At 33.8% G+C, this 20,465-nt stretch overlaps 1 protein-coding gene across 2 annotated transcripts in view; it reads right to left on the reverse strand.

Moving 5' to 3' along the window:
* The window catches only part of LOC109851326 (protein ENHANCED DISEASE RESISTANCE 2), a 58,434-nt gene continuing 42,102 nt past the window's right edge, over nucleotides 4,134-20,465 (reverse strand). The window contains exons 18-22 of one of the 2 annotated variants that reach the window (XM_020421398.1): nucleotides 8,999-9,046; nucleotides 6,423-6,566; nucleotides 6,245-6,340; nucleotides 5,337-5,438; nucleotides 4,134-4,399 (exon numbers count right to left, since the gene is read on the reverse strand). In XM_020421398.1, the coding sequence (XP_020276987.1) occupies nucleotides 4,313-4,399; nucleotides 5,337-5,438; nucleotides 6,245-6,340; nucleotides 6,423-6,566; nucleotides 8,999-9,046 (477 nt within the window). In that variant the 3' untranslated portion in view covers nucleotides 4,134-4,312. Of the gene's footprint in view, nucleotides 4,400-5,336; nucleotides 5,439-6,244; nucleotides 6,341-6,422; nucleotides 6,567-8,998; nucleotides 9,047-9,076; nucleotides 9,911-20,465 lie in introns of those variants that run through there. The other variant, XM_020421399.1, reaches the window with a different exon arrangement.

Below are 20,465 nucleotides of genomic sequence, written 5' to 3' on the forward strand. Positions count from 1 at the left end.
AATTTTCTTTCATTTTGAATAAATGGAAATTTATAATTTGTACATTCAAAATTTTAATTTTAGAAGCTATAATCCATAATTTTTAATAATTTATATTTTTTTGAATGAATGAAAATTTATTATCTATACAACAAACTTTGTGATTTTAATGAGCTGTAACCTACGATTTTTATTGATTTTTGTTTGTATTAAACGAATACAAATTTATTATTTGCATATCAAAATTTACGATTTACATGAGCTACACTTATGAATTTTAATAATTACCATTCATCTTGAATGAATTCAAATTTATTAAATATACATTAAACTTTACACTTTTCATGAGCTATAGCCCATGATTTTGTTCAAATTTTGTTCGTTTTGAATGGATGCAAATTTATTATCTGTACATCAAAATTTTTTATTTTCACGAGCTATAGTTTATGATTTATGATAATTTTCATTCTTAATGAATAAATGTAAATTTATTGTGTGTACATCATAAATCTATAAATTTTAATAAGTTATATCTTACGTATTTTGTTAATTTTCATTGGTTTTTTAATAAATGCAAATCTATTATGAGTATATAAAAAATTAGATTTTCTTGAGTTGAAAGACATGATTTTTGACAATTTTCATTCATTTTTTATGAAACCAAATTTATAATATGTGCACTAAAGTTTGCGATTTTAGTGAACTGTAATCCATGATATTTGACAACTTTTATTCATTTCGAATAAATACAAATTTATTAATATACATTGAAGCTGTAACTCATAATTTTTGACAATTTTCTTTCATTTTTTATGAACATGATTTTTGACAATTTCATTTGATGAAACCAAATTTATTATGTGTGCACTAAATTTTGCGATTTTAATGAGCTATAATCTATAGTATTTGACAATTTTTATTCGTTTTGAATGAATAAAAATTTATTAATATAATTTGAAATTTACATTTTCATGAGCTATATAATCCATAACTTTTGTCAAATTATGTACGTTTTGAATGAATACAAATTTATTATCCTTACATACAAATTTATTATCCTAACCAATGATTTTTGTCAATTTTTGTTCGTGTACATCCAAATGCGATTTTTATGTGCTATAATGCATGACTATCAAAATTTATAATTTTCATGAGCTATGAACCATAATCTTTGACAATGTGCATTCATTTCCGGCGAATCTAAGTTTATTACTAGTACATACATGTTTGTGATATTTATAATCTATAACCCGTGATGTTTGACAATTTTTGCTTGTTTTGCACAAATGCAAATGAACAAGCATACATCAAATTTTGTGATTTTCTTTAGTCATAACGTATGTTTTTTTTTCATTTTTCTTCTTTCGAATAAATGCAAATTTATTAAATATACATCAAAATTTTTAATTTTCACTATCTCACCCACTTGTTTAGTCAATTTTTATTCATTTTGAACAAATACAAATTTATTATGTCTGTATCAAAATTTACGATTTTCATGAGCTATAATTCACGAATTTTGCTAATTTTTGTTCATTTCAAACCGGTGTAATAAATTTACGTGTACATGAAATTTTGTGATTTTCATGAGCTATAACCCATAAGTTTTTTATTTATATTCAAATTAAAAAAAATGCAATTTATCATATGTACATTAAAATTTGCGATTTTTATGAGCTATTACCCACGATATTTGTCAATTTTTTTAATCATTTTGAAAGAATACAAATTTATTATGTGTATATCAAAATTTGCGCTTTTCATGAGGTATAACCCACGAATTTTGTTAATTTTTATTTATGTTGAACGAACACTAGTTTACTATGTGTTCATCAAAATTTGTGATCTTCATGTGCTGCAAGCCATTATTTTTGAATAACTTTTCTTGTTTTAAAAAAGCGCAAACTTAATATTTTTACATCAAAATTTTAATTTTAATGAGGTATAACCATGATATTTGACAAATTTGCTCATATTGAGAGAATACAAATTTATACGCGTACATCAAATTTTGTGATTTTCTTAAGCTATAGCCTAAAATTTTTACTTTTTTTTTGTTTCGATTAAACACAAATTTATTATGTGTACATCAAAATTTATGATTTTCATGATCTGTAACCCACTTTTTGTTGTCAAAATTTGCTTGTTTTTAATGAATGCAAATATATTATGTGTATCAAAATTTATAATTTTTATGAGCTCTAGTCCATAAATTTTTATAAATTTTTATTTATTTTGAATAAATACAAATTTATTATGTGTATATCAAAATTTGTGATTTTCATGAGTTATCACCCACGATTTTTATCAAGTCTCATTCATTTTGAGCAAAGGCAAATTTATTGTGTATATCAAAAATTTCAATTCTCATGAGTTATAACCCATGATTTTGATGATTTTCATTTATTTGAATGAACGCAATTTTTTTTATATATGCATCAAAATTGGCAATTTTCTTGAGTTATATAATTCATGATTTTTGATAAATTCCATTCATTTTGAATAAAAATTAAATTATTATTTGTACATAAATACTTGTGATTTTCATGACTAATAAGCCATGATTTTTAATAATTTTTGTTATTTTAAATGAATGCAAATTTATAGGCATAAAACAAAATTTGCATGTTTTCTTGAGCTATAACATACAATTTTTGTCATTTTTTTATTTCAAATAAATAAATATCTATTGTCTCCTTTTTATCAAGTCTCATTCATTTTGAGCAAAGGCAAATTTATTGTGTTTATCAAAAATTTCAATTCTCATGAGTTATAACCCATGATTTTGATGATTTTCATTTATTTGAATGAACGCAATTTTTTTTATATATGCATCAAAATTGGCAATTTTCTTGAGTTATATAATTCATGATTTTTGATAAATTCCATTCATTTTGAATAAAAATTAAATTATTATTTGTACATAAATATTTGTGATTTTCATGACCAATAACCCATGATTTTTAATAATTTTTGTCATTTTAAATGAATGCAAATTTATAGTCATAAAACAAAATTTGCATGTTTTCTTGAGCTATAACATACAATTTTTGTCATTTTTTTATTTCAAATAAATAAATATCTATTGTCTCCATCGAATTGCCATTTCCACTATCTATAACCCACTTTTTTGTCAATTTTTATTCATTTTGAAAGGATGCAAATTTATTATGTGTACAACAAAATTTGCGATTTTCATAACTATAACCTACAAATTTTGTTAGTTTTTGTTCATTTAAAGGGATGTAAATTTATTACCTTTCACGTAAAAATTTGAGATTTTCATGAGTTGCAACCCATAATTTTTAATTTTCATTATGTTGAATGAATGCAAATTCATTGTATGTACATTAAATTTGGGATTTTCATGAGATATAACCGACATTTTTATCAATTTTCGGTCGTTTTGTACAAATGCAAATTTATTATGTGCATATTAAAATTTATGATTTTTATGAGCTATAACCAATGATTTTTATCTATTTTTTTATTTTGAATGAATGCAAATTTATTATGTATACATCAAAGTTCGTGACTTTCATGAGCTGTAACCCATAGTTTTTGTTAATTTTTTTTATCATTTTGAACCAATAAGAATTTATTATATGTATATCAAAAAAATTTAATGAGCTATAGCACATGATTTTTTCAATTTTAATTCTTTTTAGCGAATGCAAATTTATTATTTGTATATCAAAACTTGCGATTTTACATGAGCTATAACTCGTGATTTTGATAATTTTTTTTAAAAGAATACAAATTTATTATGCGTACATTAATTTTTTTTAATTTATGAGCTATAACCTATAATTTTTGACAGTTTTTGCTCGTATTGAACGAATACAAAGTTATCTGCATATATCAAATTTTATAATTTTCTTGAGCTATAATCTACGTTTTTTATCTTTTTTAGATAAATACAAATTTGTATAGAATGTACATCAAAACTAGCAATTTTCATGATCTATAACACACTTTTTTGTCAATTTATTTATTTTGAACGAATGCAAATTTATTATGTGTACACTAAAATTTGCGATTTACATAAGATATAACTCACTAGTACAAATTTCATTCGTTTTGAATGAATACAAATTTTGCATGCAATAAAATCCACAAGAACCACAAAATTATTCAACTTGACAAGAATATCATGTAAAAAAAGATTTTCATTTTTATATATATTAACTCAGAGAACAGAAATGGCTTTGATACATAAGTCAATAGCTGGTGAAGAATAGGATATTAAGATAAAAGTGTGATTTTCTCATTGATTATTTAATGTCATACTTGGATACAGATCGAAGTCATAATTTCTCGCAGCAGATATGACTCATAGTGACACCGCAGTGTCAAGTCTCACACGGTTTAACCGAACAGATCCAAGGATGTATTCAGGCAGTTCATTCTCTTCCTTTGCCTGCAATAAATCATAGATGCTCAGCAAAATATATGTTGCCATGCTTCGTCCAGGAAAGTATTTCATCATTAAGTTAGGACACATGTCATGCAGTTCAAGTTTTTCAAATCAAAATTACTTATAGAAAAGGATAAGTGTTATTTTGTGTTCCTTCTGTACATTTTTCATTATTAAGTTTCTTACGTTAGAATCTTATCTATTGCTCTTCTGCTTTTATAACAATATATGGACTAAGATCCTCTATTCCCTAAAAAAAAGAAGTGAAGGAAAAAAAAGAAAAAAAAATTATTAGTTTGTTAATGGTCACAAATTGATCCTACAACTTTCATAGAATCACTGGACGATATGACATACCAAATTCTTGCTATTTGAAGGGTATATAAATGTTTAAACACAATCAGTGATTTTATTAAATTGCAAGGTAATATCTTATGACAAATCATTGAGTTTCTTCTATTTAAATCTTAATTAAAATTTTAATTAGTTCCTTCTTACTGACCCATAGTGAAAAATATGGTATGGAAGATATAACTAAAGCATGCTTAGAGCTCGCAATGTCTTGACAACTATTTGTACTAAGTTTACTGTCACTATATACAAATAAATTGAAATTGAAATAACAAACAAGTTCAGAGTACATGAAGTTTTCAAAATTCAGAGCCTTGATCAACAAGAAAATTTCATGTTGGCTTTAATTGGCTTTCATATGTGAGTTACAGAACAACATGCTTCTCTTGCTCATGACTGGAAGAACGTTTCAAACCAGTGGGAATCAGTCAATAAGCATTGCTCTAGCATACACATGAATAATAATAATATACTAATTATAAGGTTTGTTAAGACAAATAGTAACAATAATTATAAAGTAGTACGCGGAAAGAACTTAAGGAAAATTCTAAGGAAAATTCTGTGCGTGCATAGCTACAAACTTACTGACCTCAATCAGGATCGCAAGGTCAACAACAAGGCCTGTGATTTTCCCAAGAACTAAACCAACGACGTTTCTTGCAACAGATGAAGATCCAACATTCACATCAATCTGTACAAGTAGACAATAATAAGCAACCAAGAGTGATAATAAGGCAAATCATCATGACAACATGCATGAAACTAAAATACTGAAATTTGATTCCTCTTTCACTGTTAAACATCAAAAAGTTAGTCAACGCATAGTTAATTCCACTCGAAATTATCCAGGTGTGCCTGATTCTTATCCAAGTTACATGATAAAAATGACACCCACACTACACAGAGGAGATGATAACCTAAGGGAATACAATCAAGGCTTAAATCCTATTACCAGAAAGCATTTCTTAAAAGCCAGTACCAGATGCTAAGTTCCCATTAACCCCCTTTTTTTTGGATAATGAAGCCACCGGGAATCAAACTCAAGACCGTGAGAGACATATTGGATCCTCTCAACAGTTCTCATTAACTTAAAGCCACTTTATGTACAGATATGTCTTTTGTTGAGAGAACGTCAAAGACTGCATGTCATAATACATCGCTCCAGGAAAGAAAACCGTTTATTTGATAGCTGAAATAGAGAAAAACACTAGTTGGCAAATGTTTTTCCTCTTTGAAGGCATGTGTTGTAAAAAGGAATCATGGACACGGGCATGACATATGATTACCAGTGTATGGGGGCTAGCTATAAAAAAGTAGCTGGGAAGGCCATATTGATGCCTGGATAAATTGTGTTGGGACCATCAAATTTGTGTTTTTGTATAGTTAATAAGTACATCACGTGTGACAGGTGGGCAATTTCGAAGGCAAGTCATCCAATTTAAAGTGAAAGTATGTTGATAGAAGGAAAATATAGATCCAAGCAAGTACTAGTTATACCTCTAGGTAGTTGTCTTGACGGAGATAACTGCATGTAACTGCTTTTCCTAAGAGGCAGGCTTTGGAGCCTACAGCACATTTGACCATCCAATATCCCTGAATGATTAAACAAGGATATCAGTAGAATCCACCAACCTACGGAAAGTATGAAAACATAACACTGACAAACAGTTCATACCTCTACGATACTTGGTATAAGCTTCAACCTTGAATCTCGAAACGCATCACTTCCATCTACAAATCTACTCAACAGAGACTCTTTGGCTATAGGCCTCTCAGCACCAAAATAAAGGACCAAACTATAGTTTGGTTTTGCAGGGATCTGCAATTCAATTAAATGCCTCAGTAGGTGTCTAAAAATTTCCAAGAACAATATACAAAAGCTGAGGGGTAAAACAGAAAACAATTACAGTTATTAAAAAGACAAGAACTGAAAAATGAATAGACACATTGATAAGATCATCTTATTCATGATTATGTTATGAACCATTATCTTGACACTTAATAAATTTATGGTCAATTTCACATAACCCCTGAACTTTGGGCTGTCTCACAGCTCCAGCTCCCCCGTATTTGGACCTTTTCTTGCCGGACCTCCCTACCTGTATTTTGCAAATAACTAAAATATCCTTGAGAGAAAAAATCTCAAAATTTATCACTTATCATGCACAGGCAACATAAACCCTCCTGAAAAATTTGGAGTTCTTTTCTCTCAAGAAATTTTCTTTATTTGCAAATTACATGTATGGGGGTCCAGTGAGAAAAGGTTGAAGTTCAGGGGGGTTTTGTGAGATACCCCAAAGTTAGGTTTTTCCTTTTTTTTGTGGGGGGTTTGGGGGTTGCAAGTTATGTGAGACAAACAAAGTTCAAAGGGGTTATGTGAAATTAGACCTTAATTTAATAAGGGTTTTTCGTTAGAAACCACCCTAAAAATAGGTTAATCATACGGAAACCACCTTTTTTTTCAACTTAAACCGCCTTTAAAGTGGGTTTTTGTTGTAATCAACCACATCTCAGACAATTTTTTCACTAAAAATCCAAAATTACCCTTTAAAACTCACATTCAAGGCACATGACTCAGTTTTTTAGTGGTTAGGCCTTGCTAGGATATAATTCACATGCATTGAGCTTGAATTTTTTTAAAATTTATTTTTGGTTTTTTAGTGAAAATTTGACTTGGAGGTGGTTGATTGCAACCAAAACCTATTTATGTATAAATTGAAATCGAAGGTGGTATCCATATAATTACTCTATTTTTAAGGTGGCTTCTACGAAAAACCCCATTTATAAATAAGTTTTTCATTTCTGAGGTGAGTAGAGAATATCTGCCTTTATCATAGAATTGCAGATTGATTATTTATGCAGAATTAGTAATGGCCGCCAACAAACCAAACAATTTGTGTTTGTTTATCATATGATTATCTGAAAGATATGTGGAATAGAAAAGAAAAATAAATGCAACATTCTATTTCACACAGGGTAGATTGGATTTGGGATTTTTAAAGATTTTATTTTCTGTAGTTGATAGTTGGTTAGAACGAAGTTATTAATTTATTTAGCTATGAAAGTCATTATTTTGAGGATTTATATTTGATGTTAACTAATAGTAAGGAATTTATTCGTTATTAGGATTTTGTTTTAGTCCTACAAACAAGGTTGTATTTTTTCATTGTGGAGGATACAAAAATGATGAATAAAATTTGAGTTTCAAGATATGATTTTGGAGTCATTCCGTAGGCCGCCAAATCTGGTTACATCCTGCTTGTGAAACTTTCCTAAACCCCAAACTTATCTTTTCTTTTTGGTTTTTCCCCTTTAATTTTCAGATTCAGATCTAATATAAGACCCCATTTTGCAAGGGGTTAAGAGAACGGTTAAAGGGGTTTAACCCCTCCTTAACCATCTAAATGGGTTAACTTGGTCAAAGGGTTAACAAATTCTTTACGGTACCGTTTGGCAAAGGGTTAAGGAGACTTAACCCCTTCTTAACCTGCCAAACACAACAAATCTATATAAGGGTTAAAGTGAGTTAACCCTCCATAATTTGCCAAACATAAAAAATATAGAAGGGTTAAGTTAACCCCTCTAGAGGGGTTAAAATGAGTTAACCCCTCAAAATGAGGGGTTTACTAATACTCCTATTTAGATGGAATAAGAGTTAATCCTTCTAATTATAAAGAAAATTTTCATGTATGCTGGTATTTGCATCTGACACCTCACTGCACTGATCCCTCTACTACTCTTGTAGCTATTGTCAAAATACTTAATACTCATGTCTACTCTAATTTAAGTATTACCTAGTTATCTTAAAATTCCCGTGCCAAAGCAGCCATGACTAGAAGGATAAAGCAATCATAAACTTTATAAGCACCAAAAATGTCAAACAATATACTGCAATATTGTAAAGTAAATCATCAGCTAGTAAACATACTAAGCGGAAACACTAGCACATTGTTCCATATCCATTCAACATAGAGTTATCGAATGCAGGGACAGTCTTGAGTCATTGACTAATTCTCTGTTTCCTTTGATCCCCATAAGTGCAGTATTAGCTGATTTACGAATATACAAGAATATATACTGCTATTCGTAAAATATAATCTTTGTCTGACTCTGAAACATAAAATTTTATCGTTTCATCAAATGAGCACTTGCTGCACAATAATATTTTAGGAAAATTTAATATTCTGCTTCAAAGAACAAAATCAGGAAATTATTTGTACAGATAAATCAATGAAAACTGTAATTATGCACCTGTAAGTTTACGATGAAGATGAAGGGGAGCTTTTTTCCGGCTTCTGACTGGTGAAATAAGGAGAAGAAAGTTAAATAAGGCTTAGTGCAACATATGATTCAGGTAAAACTGTAATATGAAAATTGAAGGTATAAAAAACATGATCATGTCATGCTATGTGCTTCTAAATGTGAAGACCTTCTTTACCAGGTAAGAGTCATTGGCAATGGACCACAGACAGTAAAAGATTAAATAGAGACAGTTTTGGCAACATAGGAATCTAGCATTGAGAACATAGATATATTAATCTTTTTCTCCATGTTTCTTCCTATGGCTGTTCATAAAACAAAGTTGGACATGATACAAGACTACTAGAATGTATGAAACTTTACTCCATCTGCCTTTTTAGTGTAAGGTATGACCCTGAAAACAATTTGACATTTACCCAAGAAACAACGGGGTCACACGTGCAAGTCTGATGAGGTAGTAGATAATAAGGGCATATTAGTTTTCACTCCTTGTGCATTTTTGAGTAAGGACCAACAGTAAGTTTGTTTAATAATAACTAAAAAAGGAAAAAAAAGATCATGTTATTTTAGGTGAGTGGAAATTACTTTAACAAAGTAGCTAAAGCAGTATAACTGTTCTCATCACTCCTTTATTCACATTATATGAGTCCATTTGGCTTAATACACTACCCATCAGATGTAAATCTATAGAAACGTGAAATGTTTAGTTGCTTTATTTTATGCGTCAAAGGTTAATACACTTCCCTGTAGTTGCCACTTTCTCTATGATCTTTCATGGTGCAGTGGAATTTAGAGGCGCCTCAGTAGTATCATGAGCTTAAACTGTGTAAAAGAAAGTCCTAGTATTCCTACCAACTGCAACCGGCTGTCAAGGTTTTGTCGCATGCTTTCGCTATTAAATATCTGCACTATTTATCAAGACTAATTTAGAAGGATTTAGATTAGTCGATGTGGTAGTAGAAAGCTTAACACCTACTTAACTATCTAGAATTTTTCATAAGTCGGTTTACAGAACATTACCAGCTACAAATGAGAATGACTTTTCTCGTTAAATGGTATTAAAAAATCAAGTAGGCTATCAGTAAACGATTAGATGTATGAATATAAGGTATGTTCTGTGAGTTGATGACATTCCACTAAGTCAACCATCATGTCTACGTCAGTGAGTTAGGAGTGCTGAGAGAACATTGTGAGAAATCTGTTTTGTGTTGAGAATATTTCTTTTAAGCTTTCATATACACTTCCAATTACTCTTATCTATTTTACTGAACATTCTTTGGCTCATAGCTAACTCGACCGAGTGTTTGGCAACAATAGATGGTTGAGCAGTGCTTAAATCCGTGTTACTTCTTTTATAGACTTTCTCACCTTTTTCTTATATCACCGAAGTTAATCTACAAACCTGAAGTACCTACAGAAAGATTAAGTTATTTACTCTTTTCAAGCATCAAGCAAACACTAATAGAAGTCCAGAAATGATGTTGCTAGACCTAGACTATAGGACAGAGAAAATTTTGATTGAAACATTTGATTGTAAGAAGTCCTTAACACTACTAGAAACCAGCTCCAGTTATAAATTCTGCACTGCAAAACTAATCAGCTCTCCATTTAGACCCCTTTTTTTCACTATGTATGTCTAGGCACTTCTGATGACTAATATCAATTTTAAGCGAGTGAATCTTTCACAAGTAGCCAAACATTGAATTTGAACTACTGTAAGGATCTGGTTCCAATATGTTTGTGTGCTGTGTGGTGTAGCTTTAGTAATCCTAGGATATAGCTAACCTAGTTATGTCATCCTAATTATGCCATTTAGATGGATCCAATCTTACCAAAAGAAGAAAAAAAATATTAGATGAGCCACTATGTATGTCTTGATCTACAAGTCATACAAGGCCTATAAATAAAAATCATGTATATTGTGCATAACAATGCATCAAATAATTAAAATAATTTAACAGTTCTGTCACGATATAATTACTGAGACCTCTTGATGCATTAGTTAGGCTATTCCAATGAGTGATCCACGTTTTTCATCAATGACTATGTATCTTAAATTATCTGTAAACGAAGATGCTTTGATATCTTAACTCTTGTTTCATAATGTACCTTTAGCTGTATGGTCACTGGACTGTTAATTTACAACACAACGTGATGCATGAGTACTTAGAACATAATATGCCTATTCTTTTAACAGACCATTCAGTACATGTAGATAAAATGAACTGAAAGTGATTGTCTGAATTGATGGCATGTCGAATGATTTGGTTATCTCGTATAAGTAAGCTAGTTATACCAACTTCTAAAATGTGTGACATGCAATAAAATTGAATGATCCACTCCATCTAACTTGATCTATACATCTTAAAAAGACCATAAATAAAAGTTCATTGTGTATTGAGCATATGTTATCCATGCATCAAGTTGAGTAAAAATTTACGGTTTTCTGACAAGACAACTAAAGAGATAGCTTGATGCATGAAGTTATTATAATGAATGATCCAATCCATTCATCATTATCTAAGTATTTTAGAACTTCTAAAATGAAAAATCTCATCAATTCGAAACTTTTAATTCCTGTGTTTTTATATTGTCCCTTCAATTGTACTATTATAAAATCTTTAATTTTACAATCACTAATGTATGAATAGCTTCAACACCATATCCCTAATTTTTGTTTGTAGGCCAGTTAAAGTATGTTGATAAAAAAGTAGGGAGTGGATAATTCAAATTGATAGATTCATAGAGCTTTGTATGAGAGCATAATCAAGCTAGTTATGCCCTACGAGTATTAATTTGTTTTCACATTTTGCTAAATGAGATATCAACAGATAGACACATCAAAACATGTGTGTCTGGGTTTCAGCATGTAAAAGTAAAAAAATACATTTTATTGCAATGTATTCATTACCATGTACTTTTTGGACGTCTCATTTGTCACGCCTTGAAAACTATAGCGGAATTTTATAAATACGGGTCACGAGACAGCAGCGATCCACACAAGACAAGTCTCGTGTATGTGTTATGTAGCTTAACTCAAAACACATACATAAGCCTGCTGAAAATAGTGGCTCAAAACAAACTATACATATATACTTATACTCATTACTTACATTCTATAACCTTACCGTTATAAATGTTTACAACAAAAACACTCTTTTTACTGAACATAACGCCACTGGAATCAAGTTTCCAAACAAGCACTTCTTAATCATGCCCACAACCAAAAATTTTAGATTATCACATTTCTATCTCAGATCTGAAAAATATTAAAAAAACAACAGAGTAAGCTAAAGCTCAGTGAGAACATTTCCTATTAGAGATCCTAGATATTTAACAAAATTCTTATAATTCTCAGAAATAGTGAATTATAAGCTTGGCACAGGATATTTCAGAAAATAGCAAAATATTGTCCAAGAATGACATACTATTGCTATAGTTAAGAAAGAAAGTGCAAGTTAAATATATCATAACGTATTCTAGAATCATGGTAACGTATTCTAAAATTAAACTCTCTTTGAAAACAAATAATTACTAAGAAAGGAAATAAACAATTAAATTTGTGTAAAGGCAAAATATCATTATTTTTCTCGGATTCACACTAAAATCTCAAAATCACAAATCTTAATGAGAACATTCATGAAATGCAAGAATCACCTCATAAGTTACACTAAGGCTACGAATTATAGCCCAGTAGCATGGGAATGCCAAAAGACATCACATAACACATAGTTCTCAGGAATAGAATGCACCTAACTCTGTCATAGACTGTCGGCCACATCACAAACGCCCAATAAGGGGCCACATCACAAATGCTAAATGACCACATCACAAATACCAAAAGGTCACATCACAAATACCCATAACGGGCCACATAAAGGTGCATTCAAACCATATGGCAGACACAAACACATCACTCCATAGTGGACTTTCTGAGGGTTTGAAAACATCAAGAATTGCTTGTTAAATAGCTTGATTCCAGAAACACATCATTTGTCAAATTATTTGATTTCAAAACACATCACTTATAAATTTGCTAGTTTCCAAAACCACATCACTTGTCAAATCATTTTATTTCAAAACGCGTCATTTGCACCAAAAATATTATTGGTATGTTCATTTACCAAAATTACAAATACTTTAAATCAAGTGGACGAACGTAAATCTCATCATCTTAGTTAAAACAGTTTACAAATTTCACTTTTCTCTATTTTTATCAAATACTAAGTCACCAGAAATCTTTGAATTCACAAACTGTTACGACATCTTCAAATTATTATTATTATTATTTTCTTCAAAAGCTTTCAAATAAGCATTATTCGCAATTAATTGAGTTTTCATGAAACCCAAGCCGCTAATCACATTTATGTGAAATCTAATTTAATTTTAAATATCTTGTATGAAATCAATTCATATTTATATGTTATGCCATAACAAACTAGATCAGATCATATTTACCTTTATATATTTACAAAATAATAAATTATTTATTTTTTGAGCACAAAATAAAATCAAATATAACACTTATGCAAATTTCATATAAAAAAATACTAGTGGGAAATGAACTCACCTCCAATAAGTATAGCTTCGTCAAACACTATTTTCTAAATATCAACCTGAACCTATAATATAAATATAAGACTAATATTAATTCAGGACAAGTACATATTATAGGATAATCACTCTAAAGTTTAAAATCAATCATATTCAAGTATACTCAAATAATAATTATCTATAAATAAGGTACACAACTACACATAGGCTTTTTGCTAATTTTAGCAATTTACTATAATTTTCTATAATATTATTCTAATAATTTTGAACATATTATTAATATATTGCATAGCTTAGTGGTTTCCCATTAATTATTCGGGCTTAATTCTTAACTAAGCTTGGATCTTTTGGGACCTGATGTAAATCAACAAAGCGACAAGGGTCTACAAGAATATTTTCTTTCCTATTTATCTTTTGGACCTATTCACAAACTAATAAACTTTCAGGGGTTCCAAAGAAATTATGCTATTTAACTAAAATTTCCTCTTTCTCTCTCCTCTATCTCTTCTTCTACCTCCGTTCTCTTCTCATTTTCATTTTTTCTCCCGTTCGTTTCTCTCTCCCGCTCTCTCTTTTCCTTCTCCGTGACTACTCCGCAGCCGCTCAAGTTCCGCCGTCGGAACGGCCTCCCAAGGGCAAGGCATCCTCGGTACCGGCGGTTAGATATGTATCTATCTCTTTTTTTCAATTCTTTAAAAAATCAAAGAACAATTTCCCCATCAATTCCTGAAATAAAAGAAGACTAATGAAAAGGTGAATTATACCTGCAATATATGATTCATATACGGCACTAGGAGCCCTAATGATTGTGTTCTCAGTCTCAAATTACTAATTATTGAAAAGTGTTTCTAGAAAAAAGGAGAGAGCAGATTAATGTTCTCATCAAGAGCTTAATTAATAACTTCCATCCACATATTAGATGATTAAGCAAACTATAGTAACTACGAGTTGCCATCTCATTTGAAAAATGAGCTACTAAAAGATAAGAATGGTGAGAATCACATGTTTTGATGCAACTAGCAGGGCGGATCTAGCCACTAGTCTATCTTAGTGCGCTATCATTCATACCCAATTTTCATGTACATATGTATATGTACACTATTTATATGTATATAAGTGTGTCTGTGTGTATGTATGTAGATGCACATATGTGAATGTATGTTTGTGTATATATTTATAAGAATAATAGGTATTATACGACAATTTGAAGTAGAAATTTTCAAACTTGAGAATTTAAAATCAATTTGATGTTGCACTTCAGAATACAAAGTCAATTGGCTGTAGAATTTGTTCAATGTATCAGCCTATACATTTTCATCATGAGGATTAAACACAATAACGACACAACATCAACAATGTGACTTCGCCATGTCCAATTCAAAAATTAAGCAACCAAACGTGCATCGATATACTTTGATATTCTTAAAAGTTTGATCCTTCATTTTTGTTTTTGCTGCTTAATTTTTTCCTTTTTGGAGAGCCCTCCAATAATTACCTTATTGACCACTTCATTCAAAACATAACATAATGAAATATGACGGAGGTGGCTCAACAATTCTAGTTTGTATTGTATTGCTTAGGAATGTGTGTGATGAGAATTTTATTCACCCCTGAGATAAGCACACATTTCAAATGTGGTCGTTTTTCCTACTTGAGAAAGAAAGCAGCGGGAAAAAAGTATTTGGAAAAAACTCGCTTACAAAACTAAAAGAAAAGGGAAAGTTTGTCAGAACATATTAATTTCCCTGAAAAATTAATAACTAGATTATAAAGGTGGGGGCGGGATGGATTTATTTTAGTCTTTTTTATGGGTATTAAGTAGTCCCTACTTAAAAATAGTCGGGAGTAGATACAAAAACAAACATGAGCTAAAGAGCTAGGTTCGGACTATTTTAAAATAGTAACCTCACTATTAAAAAAAAATATATGGCCCTACTAGCTTACTTAGTAAAATGAGCCACCACCTCAGGCCCATTTTTTGCATATATGTATGTTTGTTTTGAGGTGGCAGCTCATTTTGTAAACGAGATAATAAGAGATAAAGGGGGATGAGATCCACCCGAATGAAAATTAGTATGGACCTCACCACATGTCTACCACTTCCTTGCTCATTTAACAAAACGAGTTGCTACCTCATATACATTATTTCTTATATATATTTGTGTATATATATGTTCGTGTGTATGCACATCTATGAGAAGTAGCTCTCAAAATAAGCATTGTGGCAAGTCATGCTATGTTGTCTTTTTGATAATCCACTCCGTTCATCTTGATCTACATCCAAAATAATATAGCAATGAAAACCAAGAGTTAGAAAACCTATTATCCATTCTTCACCAAATAATATTTTCTCTGTAACTGAAACAATGTGTTTGTGGAATTAACTTTAAACATGAAGGATGTTTCAGAACCATAAGATTGCTCGTTGTGGAGTTCTCACAAGACTTCCCCACAACGAATTCCCATTTGAAAAATTTCCTACACACGTGTGCGTATTTTAGGTATTACACAATCATAAATTGAGGAAAAAGCCTATTACCAGTAAATCATACCTCATCTCTGTGGGACCACTTTTGATACCAGCGGCATCCTTAAAACATTTTCAGTCAAGAGGGGATGGTGCATGGTCATTGAAGATTCACAAAATTTGATCTGATGTCAACTACTAGAATTGGCAAAGAATGCTCAACAATAAACATTGACTGAAATCTAGGTGAAACAGTTGTTAATACAAACCCTAACCCTATTATGAGATCTCTTGGGCTTATATAGGCCCTACACAACTTACACATAACCCCTTACATATATTACTAATGTCAACACTCCTCCTCAAGATGGGCGAAAGATATCCACTAAGCCCATCTTGTCACATCCTCTAATCATGTCTAATGAGATAAGTCATTTAGTCAGACAATCTGCTGCCTGGTCCTTAGTTGAAACATGACTTAGCTCCAGTAGTCCACTATCCAACTTCTCTTTGATGAAGAACCTATCGATCTCGATGTGTTTGGTTCTATCATGCTGTACTGGGTTGTTGGCGATACTGATAGCTGACTAGTTGTCACACCATAACTTTATCTTAGCTCCTTGATCCAGCTTCAGCTCAACCAGCATACTCTTCAACCATAACAACTCAGCAACTCCTAAGGCCATAGCTCTATACTCTGCCTCAGCTGTTGATCTCGCCACCACTGATTGCTTCTTGCTCTTCCACGAGACTAAGTTGCCTCCTATAAAGATGCAGTATCCCGAGGTGGACCTCCTGTCATTAGCACAGCTCTCAATGCTCATGTGTTCATTCTTCCTGAAGATTAGCCCTTTTCCGGGGGCATTCTTCAAATACCTTAGAATCTGGTACACAGCGTCCATATGACCCTTCCTTGGATCATGCATGTAGCGGCTCACCACGCTCACTGCAAAAGAGATATCGGGACGTGTGACTCAGATAGATCAACCTCCCTACCAGCCTTTGGTATCTGTCACGATCAACTGGTTCTCCGACCTCAGCACCCAGCTTGAACTTCTGGTCGATCGGTGTAGTTGCAGGTTTACACCCTAACATCCCTGTCTCTTTAAGAAGATCCAGTGCATACTTTCTCTGGGATAAGACAATCCCCTCCGCTCCGCGAGCTATTTCTATTCCAAGAAAGTATCGAAGCAAGCCAAGATCTTTCACCTCGAACTCCTTACCCAGTCTCACTTTGAGTTGGGCAATCTCCTTCTCATCATCCCCGGTAATAATCATATCATCCACATATACCGCAAGCATGGTAATGTGGCCTTCATTTCGTCGGAAGAACACGGTATGATCAGCGTTAATCTGCCGGTATCCCATACCTATCATAGCCCGCCTAAATCTGTCGAACCAAGCACGAGGAGATTGTTTCAGGCCATATAGAGACTTCTTCAATCTGCAGACCTTGCCCACTGTCTGTTCTGTGTTGAATCCTGGCGGAATTTCCATGTATACCTCTTCCACCAGATCTCCATCATTTACTGTCAGAGAGATTAAGGTCCGAACAGTGCTCATCTTTGCCACCGGTGCAAAAGTCTCATCGTAGTCGATGCCATATGTCTGACTATATCCTTTTGCCACCAGACGAGCTTTGTAGCGCTCAACCTGTCCATCTGGATTCTGCTTCACAGTGAAGACCCACTTGCATCCAACTGCTCTCTTCCCTTTTGGTAGTTTTACTAACTCCCAAGTGCGGTTCTTCTCAAGGGCCCTTAGCTCTTCGTGCATAGCAGCTTTCCATTTCTGGTCCTTCTTTGCAACCTGCCAATTGTTAGGTATAGTAACAGAGTCCAATGATGCAATGAATGCTCCATGAGTAGGGTGGATGTTAGAATATGATACAAACTGAGCAAGATCCCAACCATATCTATCGGGAGGATTTCCCGCATTACTGCGAGTAGTCCTCCGTACAGTTATTGGTGTGGGAGGAATAGGAAGAGAGATGGAGTCACCTTGAGAAGAATCTTGTGGTGGTGTAGGTGTCTCAGGAGTCGGGGCAGGCGTTGGCAAGGGACTTGGCACCAGTAGCACTGTAGGTACTGTTGGTACTGTTCCCGCAATTTGTTTCCCCTTCCTACTATAGGTAAGTAGTTCTCCCTGAGCCGTTGGCCTAACACCTCTTGTCTCAATCTCCTCTTCATCTTCATTCTCTTGCTCCTCCTCAACCAAGTCTCCTTCCCAAGGAATCGTTACAAAAATTGATTTTTCCGATCTCTCACCATTCTCAGACATTGATTTCTCCACATTCACCAATCTCTCACCATTCTCCTCCTCTCGCCGCATACTTCCAGTATTAGGCGAGTTATCAACGGATGAAGTTACCTTCCGGGTGTAATATGGCTCGAGTTCTCGAAAGTGCACATCCATACTCACAAACAACCTTTTCTCCACCGGGCTCCAGCAAACATAGCCCTTCTGAGTAGCAGAATATCCCACAAAAATACATTTCACCGCTCTAGGGGCAAGCTTCCCGACTGATGGCCTGTTGTCTTTCACAAAGCACACACAGCCAAACACCTTGAGTGGAAGAAGCCCACCATTATCTCCCTTCAACAACTCACACGGAGACTTCCAATCCAGCACTCTCGAGGGCATTCTGTTGATTAGTGCTGCCGCGGTCAACACTGCTTGTCCCCATAATGTTTCTGGGACATTCATAGAGATCATCATACTTCTAGCAACCTCTAAAAGATGTCTATTCTTTCTTTCCGCTACTCCATTTTGAGCAGGTGTGTATGGACACTTTGGAAGCACCCAAACACATCACTCTTATTCTTCATCAGGTATAACCAAGTAACACGAGAGAAGCAATCAATAAATGTAACAAAATACTTGTATCCATTCATAGAACTTGTGGAACAAGGCCCCCAAACATCTGAATGTACCAGGTCAAATGCATGAGAACTTCTATGATCAGAACTAACATAAGAGCTTCTAGTAAGCTTTCCAAACTCACATGCATCACACACAAGTTTCTGTTTATTTGCTTTCTCAAATAAAGAAGGATACAATCTACCTAAAACACTAAAGGATGAGTGTCCCAAACGCTGGTGATGGAGCATTAACTCATTTTCAGCACTCATTTTAGATCCTACTCCGCTTCCTCTATGACTGACACCAATGCTGAATCCAGCCCTTCACGATCCAGATACCACAGTCCACTACGCCATGTGCTAGTCCCAAGTCTCCGCCCTGTCCCCTTCTCCTGGAAGATTACCTTGGGAATATCAAAAGAGACGATGCATTTTAGTTGGAGGATGATAGAACTAATGGACAAAAGATTGACTGGAAATGAAGGAGCATGCAAAACATTGGACAAAGTTACAGAACCAGTACAATCGACTGTACCCTTACCAACCACCGGCTGAAATGTACCATCAGCTGTTTGAATACTATCAGGCGATGCTAGGTGAGTGTATGATGAGAACTCACTAGCATTACCTGTCACATGTCGAGACGCACCGGAGTCGACTATCCATTCTGATGATTTGTCGGAAGATATGGAAGCAAGAGCATGTATGTCATCAGTACCTTTGGTCGGATGAGCATAGGTAGCAGTGTTGCCTCTGGCGAAGAATGATGTGGATGCCTCCTCTGTCTCACTCCTCCTATCTCCATCCCCTGCTACTTGTTGCTTCCTCCTGAGTATCGCCAGGAGCGCCTGATCCTCCTCAGTGAAGATCACCTCAGCTTCTTCTCCTCCTTCTGCTATCATCAGATTTGCCCGGTTGCCTGCTCCCCTTCCACCTCGTCGACCCCCACGGCCACGACCACGCCCTCCGAACTGTCCACGTCCACCCAAATCTCCTTCCTTGGATGATTTGGTGCAAGCATGCCTTAGATGACCCACTTCACCGCAGTTGTAGCACTGCCGAGTCTCTCCCCTGGAATGACCCACTTCACCGCAGTTGTAGCACTGCCGAGTCTCTCCCCTGGATCCATTATTGTTAGATACTGCGAAAGCTGACTTCACCACAGGAAGTCCACCTGTCCCCGCCTGCAGCTTAATGCGAGTCTCCTCCTGGATCATAGCCGAGACAGCCTCCTCAAGCGAGGGAATTTTCGGCTGAGCTAGCAGTAATGCAATTCGCTGAGCGAACTCTGATGTCAATCCCTTAAGAAACACCATAGTCCTCTCCTGTAGAAAGGCCTCCCGCTCTTTACATCCTGGGTCCTTGCAGCTTGCCCGGGGGGAAAAATGGTCATAATCCTGCCACAGACGCTCCAGCTCTGTAGCATGTTCTTGTACAGTCCTCTCTCCCTGGACTGTGGCGTCAATCTCTCCTTTAATCTGGAACACCCTCAGGTTATTCCCCACTCCATCATATGTTCTCCTCAACTTCTCCCAGACATCCTTCACCTTCTCAATGCCATCCACCGTGGCGGCGA

This window comes from Asparagus officinalis, chromosome 8 (genome assembly GCF_001876935.1).
Source record: "Asparagus officinalis chromosome 8, Aspof.V1, whole genome shotgun sequence".
NCBI lineage: Eukaryota > Viridiplantae > Streptophyta > Magnoliopsida > Asparagales > Asparagaceae > Asparagus > Asparagus officinalis.